General features: G+C 39.6%; 1 protein-coding gene across 1 annotated transcript in view; it reads left to right on the top strand.

Moving 5' to 3' along the window:
- ALG12 (ALG12, alpha-1,6-mannosyltransferase) overlaps window positions 1-9360 on the top strand; it is a 24730-nt gene that overhangs the window by 2417 nt on the left and 12953 nt on the right. The window contains exons 4-8 of the mRNA XM_006016498.3: window positions 659-853; window positions 2395-2498; window positions 4044-4267; window positions 5892-6061; window positions 6373-6448. Of these exons, the coding sequence (XP_006016560.1) occupies window positions 659-853; window positions 2395-2498; window positions 4044-4267; window positions 5892-6061; window positions 6373-6448 (769 nt within the window). The remainder of the gene's footprint in view (window positions 1-658; window positions 854-2394; window positions 2499-4043; window positions 4268-5891; window positions 6062-6372; window positions 6449-9360) is intronic.

Here is a 9360-nt window from a genome sequence, read left to right as displayed (position 1 = left end):
GATTAGAAGTACGCATAAGGGTTAGAAATGGAGAATGAAGAAGCTACCTGAATTAGAATTTAAAAGAGCCAGTACAGGTGGTCCTTGGATTTACAACACAATTGGTTCCTGAAAACCACGTCTTAAGTCAAAACGTAACTCAGAACTGATTTTCCCATGGGGAACAATCTTGTAAATGGGGGATTGGTTCCTGAACCAAGGCCTGATAGTCTGTTTTCACCAAAAATAACCCAGAATTTTGTATTCAGTTAATTATGGATGAGTAATATAGTTACCTTAATGTATTTATATTGTAAATAGGAATCATATTGATTTGGAAAGACTTTTTTGAGGTGACTGCTGGAGTTCTTGAAAGGCTCTTGGTTGGACTTTTTAAAGGGTCCTTGGCTGGAGTCTTCTCAGAAGTCTTGGCTGAAGGTTTCCTGGAGTCTTGTCTGCTTTCTTAAAGAAAGTGTCCAAGGAGGTCAGATGGAGGTCTGTTTGGACAGATGTTCTCCAGGGAGATGGGCAACACAGCAAACTTGTTCGCTGGTGTGGCGTCACATCGGGTCAAGCGTCAGAAAGTCGAAACGGTGTCAATTTAGAAATGTTGTAACTCAAAATGTAAGTCAAGGACTGCCTATATACCAGATGTTGTGTATTTGTCTATTTTCTACAGTTCTGCTGGCACTTATGTTCTGGATACAACAAAAACATGGGCTCTTTATCTGGTTCTCAGCATTGGCAATTATTGTCTTCAGATCAGAGCTCTGTATATTCTTAGGCCTCATGCTTCTGGTGACATTATTAAGTAAAAGACTCTCTATTTTGAAGATGCTTTCCCATGCTATCCTAGCTGGAGTGTTTTGGTTGGGTAAGTGCTTATTTTTTCACAGAATTTAATAGATATATTTTTAAAATTATTTTGTTGAAGACTAGTTTTATTTAAACTATAGCCGTGGTAAAATTTCCCTTAATTAAAAGTGGTGCTTGAGAATAAATTCCCTGTATTTGCATAATCAGAGGTTAATTTTAAGGCAAAAATAGTGAAATTTTCTAATGGCAGAAATAATATTTAGCAGAGATCTTATAACAGTATTTAGTCTCCTGTAGAAGCAGTCAGGTGTTTCAATGTATAAAGGTTTTCCACAAGTGCTCTGCCAGAGGAAGGTCTGCATGCCTGTGCAGCATTTGGCGGTCAGTGCAACATATTAATTAAGACCCATGGGAAAGGTGCAATGAGTTGAGTATTTCTTCTAAAATAAGAAACTAACAGTTCCTTGTAGTGAAATGGATATGCAAGGGGCTGGAGAGAGAGGATCATTGGATCATATATTGTCTTATTGTTTTGATTTTTTACTAGATCAGTTCATTTGGAAATGCTATGGATCTCAAGTCATTTATACAGCAGAGGCATTTGTATTTATATCCTTACAAATATTTTGAGTCTTTTCAAAAGGGGGACATTTCAGAAAAGCAGCAGCTGGTATGTTCTCACTATTTCATGTGAAAACCCACTGCTCCAACTTCAATGCTCCTTCATCCAGGGTTAAAGTTGGAATGAAGCAGTCTCAACTTGTTCACACATAGAAGGTGCCCACACCCTCTGAGTCTTCTCCTATCAGTTCATTGTCTTTACCAGGAGGATGAAAAAGAAAGGAAAAGGAAGAAAAGTAGGTTAGAAATGGACATCATCAAATTAAGTGGATCAGCTATGCCAGGATGTGTTAATTGGCACAGCCGATCCACTTCATTGGGTGAAACACGCGTTGCCTCTTTTCCTGCCCATTGATTTTATGGGACAACTGGTCATATGTTCCTCACTTCCAGAGATGTGCCTCTGGCCATCTCTGGGGTTTCTGAAGATTGCCAGGGGCACATCTCTGCAAGTAGGGAACCACAACTTTCCCTGCTTCCAGATATGGGTCCAAGGGGTGTATCTGTAGAAGTGGAGAAAGCTGGGACACTCCAGTAGGGTTCTGCCAATCAGTTGATTTGTGGTTTCAGCCCTGAGACCACACCAGAGTGATGAACCTGCTCTGGTGTGATCCCAGGGCTGACACCACCAACTGCTGTGTTCCCAGAGCTAGGCCTGCCAATTAGCTGATTGGCCACCCCAGCCCTGTGACTGCACTGGAGTGTGCTGTCTTTTTTTCACTTCCAGAGATACACTCCCAGGAAGTGGAAGTGGTTTTAGCTCCTTTGCTACTGGTGCTGGCCCTGGCAGCTGTAGCAAGAAGCCCCTAGGGTGAGATGATACACCTCTGTGGGCCAGATCTAGCCTGGGGGTTGTATGTGTGTCATCCTTATTATAATGTGTTTGTCTGTTCACATCGTTAGATTAATGTGCAGGTTGACTTAGAAGTTTTGTATTAAACAACACTTTAGTCATGTATATTTCTTTAATTTTTTTAGGACTAACGATTGCTGTGGACTCTGTTTTCTGGGGACAGCTTCTGTGGCCTGAAGGGAAAGTGCTTTGGTATAATACAATTTTAAACAAAAGTTCCAGCTGGGGAGTATCCTTTCAAATCCATATAGGAAAATTAAGACATAGTGTCAGTCAAGAAAAATATTTGCTCCATTTATTCATGAGACTTGGCTAAGGCATGGTTGAATGTTTGGCTTAAGTGATAACATTCTGTTGAAATTTACTAGGTGAGGCCTAATTCCAGCTTCTGTTTCTCTGCTGACATAGTCTTTGTGCCCACCATACTTTAGTGAATTCAATAAGCACAGGATCAAGCCTTTTCTTCATCCTCTTCACATGTTCCTCATACTTTTTGGTGCTTTATATGTCCCTCTTTGTTGTGTGTTGTTCTCAGTTTCCTGTTGTTCTGGCCTTGGGCTACATCTGCATTGGCAAAATATGGAATCCATAATTCCCCATCAGTGCAGTGGTGGTAGCAAAGATGAAACTGTAATCTAAATAACAGGTACTATTAAATGACTTGGTGACAAAAGAACATCTGTGCCCTGTGTCCTCTAGAGCTGCCTTCTGCTGTCTGATAGCACCAGTGGACCAACATTTGTGTGCTTAAATTCTTACAGGTGTTTTTAAGTAGACAAAAGCCTTGGTGCTATATACTCAATTTACCATTCACCTCCTTGTTGCTTATGCTTTTATAAAAATTTGCCTCTTTTCTGTTTTGACTGTTGAAGGTCAAGTCTGAAGTACTCCTTGGCCTCTCCTGTCTTTGTCAGTGCCTCTAATCTTGGAGAGAGAATTTGTTTTACAGAAGTGCATTTTAGCTTGCTGTCCTCTTGAGCCTATCTGCCTTCTTGGCAATAATTTGACTTGCTAGCCATTTCTTAATTCTCATTGTATCTCTGACAGTGGGGAAAAAGGCAAGCGGGTCATAGGGCATCTTGTGTAGGTTGGGGAAGAAGGGAAGTTGTAATTTCACGAATATGTGAGGAGGGATGGGGATTACATTAAGTTCACATTAAGTTTATCATATTTATACTTGTTTATTTTTTATAAAATTTATTTTCAAAGGTTTTTACATTCAGGCTCCCTCTTGAAATCTCATTTTAATATGCACTTACACATAATGATCCAGCGATACGTACCTATGCTGCTCTGTAGGCTTTCATACAGTGCTCATTGTTGTGGTATCTAAACACCTGAGGGGAATGAAGAACCCCAGTATATAAAATGATTTATTGATGGACCACTTGATCTTACCTCTTGTGTCATAAGGCTAATGTCTTTAAATAGAAAGCTGGTTTAAAAAAATACTAAAATGCTTCAAAATATTGTGTGAATATGTGGGGGGAGGGGAGTCAGAAATACTTCTTTATATTTTTTTCCTGTTTTCATCCAGCTTCTTAGCTGGCTATAAAATGGCAAAATTTTAATAAAATACTGGAAAAAAACACCCTATCAATTAGTTTACCAAGTTTATTTACAAGCTGAATATATTAATTGCTTGGAATACTTGATAAAATCAAGCATATTGAATGCTTGTACAATTATTGTAGAATCTCTTGACAGATAAAGTGATCTTCAACAGACCTTTTCTTATCATGAAAGTGTCCTTAACTTCTTTTTTATCTCGAAGACTTCCCCCTTCTTGTGGTACTTCTATTCAGCCCTACCTCGTGCTTTGGGATGTAGCGTTATATTTGTACCTCTAGGTGCAACCGACAAAAGGACTCGGGTATTACTTTTGCCAACACTGGGTTTTATTTTCTTGTATTCATTTCTCCCACACAAAGAGCTGCGGTTTATCATATACACTTTCCCTGTCTTCAACATTGTGGCTGCCAAAGGTTGCTCAAGAATGTAAGTTTTAAGAAGTAGTATTGTAAGTGTTCTAAAAAAATATTCTTAATCCAAAACTTAGTGACTTTATGCATTTTCAGGATGATATAAATGTCATTATCCCAATTTTGGAGGAGGAAATGGAGGCATAGGAAAGTAAAATGGTTTTGTATGAGGTCATCCAACAGGCCATGACAGAGCTACAAATAGAAAACCAGGTCCTGGTTGGCACAGTCTAGTGCTCTGTACGTTAGGCATTACTGCTTTACTTGATAGGTCTCACTGCCTCTCCTTATAGAGATGTGTAGGTCAGTTCTTTTGTCACTGAGAGCAGAAAAAGTCTTAAATGTCAAAAGAGGGCATGTATATGGATCGTTATAGTGCCAGATTATGGTGGGTAGTGCTTTTGTACATGGAACAACTATTGTAGTGAGCAGTGGCAGCACAGGTTAGAAGTTGGCTGTCCCATGATCAGCACAAAGGTTTGAAGACCCCTCAGCAGGAGTCACAGAGGGCTGTTCTGAGGTTTGACTAAGGTCAAAAGGTATGGACCACATAATTATGAGCATGCTTATTTTAACCTAATACTAGCTCTTTGCACCCAACTTTTGGTATGCAGCAATACCAAACAAGTAATGCTATGGGCAACATCTTAATTTGCTGTGCCTGGCAGCCTAAGGGTTTTTTGTTTTTTTTAAATTTCCTGTGGCTATGAACAGTGTCAGCAATGTCATTTTATTTCTGCATCTGTAAGAAGGAAAATGTTTGGAAATTGGGAAATGGGCTGTATTTTGGACTGCTGCCAGCCAGCAAATGGAAGTAATTTAGTGTTCTTTTTATGCATATGTGCACCTGCATTGGAGGACTACTGTTAGTGTGTCATATTAATCCAAAATGTACATTGACCCATATTGTTACCTTTGTAATCAGATATATAACTATAACTTTAACTAACTATAGTGGCATTTAAGCTAAGATGTCAGTTAAAACTGAAAGTGCTAGACCATTGTAAGTACAATGGCTGTCCTTAAAATGGTCTGCCAAGAGAGCTTATTCTATATGCTGGACAAATATCACATTTTTGCTTTACTTGATGATCCCAATTAATGAACATTTTAAGCAGGTATCCCCAACAGATTGCACTCCTAGCACAGTTATAATTCAGTTTACTTCACCCACTAGAGGAAAAAATGATTTATTCTAGTGTATTATTGTATTATTAACATTGCTTTCCTCAGAGGACTACTTAATGAGTCTAATACACACATTAGCATTAATTACGGAGTTAACATGGAAAAACTGAATATAGTTTTACAGATTACAATTTTCCAAAGCAGTTTGGATATTTATTTCTATAGCTAAGGTTTAAAATATGAAAGTGTTTAATAATATGGATATTGTATTGCTTGTTGTTACTATGAATTGTTGTAAAGATAATTCCTTTAGAAATGTTGGAAACAAATACATTCAGTTAGAATTAGTTTATTCATAAAATTTGCAGAAATCCCCTTTCTTTCTTTTGTCTAACAGTGAAACCATCTGCTTTTCAAAGCATTTTTGTCCCAGTATTTAACCTAACATATCTAGAATGTGAAGGCAGGCAAGATCAAGAGCTAATCTTTGTTTATCTTTTTCTCCTTTGCAGTCTGAATAACTACAAGAAATCCTGTCTTTATAAACTAGGATCTCTGTTTGTTATAACACATCTTCTAGTTAATTGTGCTTATTCAGGAGCATCATTATATGTTTCACATTTCAACTACCCTGGAGGAGTAGCAATACAGAAATTACATGAGTTTGTGCCTTCAACAGCAGGTATGTAAGACTGGTACAAAAGAGCTCAGTTTTTACATTTTTCTGCTACATGTTTTCTATAAACATTAGGTTTGTTTCTTATTTTGCAATAGTTGCCATATTTACTTGAATTCTAGACAAAGCTGGAACTGAGCTGTTGCCTGCCCTGGGAAAGAATGGGTCATTTGGTGGGGGAGCACAGGGAGACTGAGGGGTGTGGAGGGGGAAGGGGAAGCCCTGTCTGTGCAGTTCAAGGGGGAGCACAGGGGACACTGTGCAGTCTCACCTAACGTTGCAGTAACTATTTGGAAATGGTATTGTTTCTCTTGTAGATGTCTCTGTTCATATTGATGTGACTGCTGCACAAACTGGGGTTTCTCGATTTTTAGAAATCAACCCGAATTGGAGGTATGTTTTGAACAAAGATTTTGTTTTCCTTGCTGCCAGCAAGCATCATGGGTACTGGTTCCTATTTAGTGTGCTTGTTAAGTCATGATCAAGGAAAATACAAATCTGTAGGGAATTGTGGTGGAGTCTGGGAATTTCACACCAAACGCAGGATGGTGATAAAGCTGTTATGTTTTTCTTGGCTGTTAAATAATGAACCAGAGACTTTTTTTTTAAATGCCAGAGATCATTTGAAAACACAAGAAACTGTCAAATATTGGTTAGCTTATTGTCTTTGACCACCTCTACTGTAGCTCCACCAAAAAATTCATACAAAATTCCGGCTGCATTTTGTCCCAATGCTTTTCTTTTCTTGACAGTCCAGTGCAAAAAACAAAACATTGCTCTAAGCCCAGTTTCTAAAGACAGTAGTAGATTTTTTTTAAAAACAAAAATGATAAAATATACTAGTATTTACTTGCATAAAGTATTCCTTAATTATGTTGGGAACCTTTTTTAATGTTGTGACATAAAATTACTAATGTCATGTCCATATAAATCTGTGTGAGAGCATCTATATAATGTTTTAGCTAAAATCATCAGCAATGCAAAACGATCAGTGTTAGTTAATAGATATTGCAGTTAGGATGCTGTTGTTTATTTCTCAGGATACAGATGAGAAAAAGCCCCAGTATACTTTTAATACAGAAAGCTTTTTCCACAAGGAGAGTCTAGATGCCTTATTTTAAAATTGAAACTAAGACTGAAGAATTCAGCAGCTTTAAAAACAACCCTGATTTTTCGCTTTTTCAGTTCAGCAGCAAACTGTCACTAATACAGTGTCAGCAGAATTTGACCTGAATTGAAGAGAAATCCCAGGTGATGTGTGCCTGGGTATTTCTCACTTCTATCAGTCATGATCTTCAGAAGCAGACATAGTCTTATAATTCAGTTCTTTGTGTGCAGGGCCTGACAAATCATGCTGTCCGGAGTGAAAGAACAGAATGAGAAGAAAGATGTTCTGGGGAGGGGGAGAGGTGGAAATTGCCAAGTTTGGTGTTTCTAATTTTATCACTATTTTTTCATAATACAAATAACACTACTGAAGATTTTAAAGGGGATGTTTTCTCTCAGAAGTGCAACTCCATCTGTGCTCCAGTCTTAATGTTTTTGTGTGTTGGGGTCTTGAGGAGTGTACATCACAGAACATTCTCTCTCTCTGTGGCAGGATGGATGATAGCGGAAGTGCTCCATTGATTGTTTACTCAGCAAATTTATATGCTGAACATTCTTAGAAATATTTTACTCTTAATTTTTTTTTATATATATATAAAATACATAATTTTGATGGATTTTGCTCAATTTTGATGGATTTTGCTCAATTTTGCTTCTCAGTGATGATACAGGAATAATTTGTTCATGAAACCATGATATGGTGAAAAAAGAAGGAAATATTATTCCTGTCACTCTGATAGATGTTCCATGGTTGTGAGCCAAGAGGCAGTTTGTCTCTCTCACTTTTATCTTTGCTCATCAGAAAGAAGCCTCAGGGAAAGGTTGATTCATTCTAAGAATCAACATGGAAGGAATCAGGCAAAATCAGCAGCTGAGCCCTCTGCATAGGGTACTGAAACCTTATCATTGGACAGCACAATAGTACATGCAAGGAGAGTGGCACCATCTGTTCCCTCTTGCTTAAGGAAGCAATAACCTATCAGATGAGTAGAAACTAATTTACCCTCTTCAGAGATCAAGTCCTTGAAGTAAAAACCAAATTTATGGACAGGGTGGCTAAGCAAATTAATGATTCATCAGGATAGCTACCGCACATAGCCAGAAGTAGTCTGGGAGTTAACATCTTCCACTTATATATCCAGATTATATCTAGTTGCCTCAAGAAAAAGACATGTAAAGCTTTCAAAGAGGGACTGAAATAAGTTTGATGTAGGTTCTAAAACGGGGCAGCCCTATAATCTTTTCTGAATGCATTAATTAGTGTATACTCTTTAAACAAGGATGAAAGTCTCTGTGTAAAAATAAGGTGCCTAGTAAGCTGTCAAGGGGAGTGGTGGGATCTCCTTCATTTGGAGGTTTCTGAGAAGACGCTAGATGGGCATCTGTCTGAGATGGTTTAGGAACAGCAACTCTTGCATGTAGGGGTTCGATTAGGTGATTTGCAAGATCCCTTCCAACTGATGGTTACTGTAATGCTAAGGTATTTAAAGATAATTATGGAGAGCCTGTATCTTTATGATAGCCCCTGTACTTGTTGAGGAGGAAAATACTAGATGTGCACTGATACATTGGTTTGATATCGGATTGGTACCAATATGAAGAAAATTGTCTGTATCGGATATCAGCCATATGGGGTTGATAATTTGGTCGATAAATGCCTGTGCTGCTTGCAGCTGCAGCGCAGCACAGAGCAGAGCCGGCAGCATGGAGAGCTGCCTTCAGCTGGTAAATTGGAAGGGAAGGGGCGTGGTGGGGCAGATCAACGCCCCCATGGTGAGGGAGGGGGCAGGGGCAGGCGCGGCCCAGCCGGGGTGGAAGGGGAGCATGGGATGAAGGTACAGCTCATGGGGTGGGGGTGGCTCTCACCACTGCTTGCACCCCAGGAGGGAGAGGGGTGGCCATGTGCCCCCAGATCTGTGTGGCGTGGGGCAGGTGGCAGCTGCGGGGTGGAACCAGAGATGGTGCTGCACAGCTCTTCTAGCCAGGGGCTGAGTTCAGAGCAGGCTCTGACAGCGCTGGGAGGAGGCTGTAACCACTCCAAATTTCACTGCAGCTCCATTCCCAGCCCCGTGCCGTCACCTGGCACAGCCCCAATTCAACGCCCCCCCTCCACCCAAGCACTGGGAAAAGCTGGGGCTGAATTGGATGGCGGTGCAGGGCTGGGAGTGGAGCTGCAGCAAAATTTGGGATGGTTGCAG

This window comes from Alligator sinensis, unplaced genomic scaffold, assembly GCF_000455745.1.
Source record: "Alligator sinensis unplaced genomic scaffold, ASM45574v1 scaffold600_1, whole genome shotgun sequence".
Lineage (NCBI taxonomy): Eukaryota > Metazoa > Chordata > Crocodylia > Alligatoridae > Alligator > Alligator sinensis.
The sequence above is the reverse complement of the archived record's forward strand: the minus strand, read 5'-3'. Positions and strand labels throughout refer to the sequence as shown.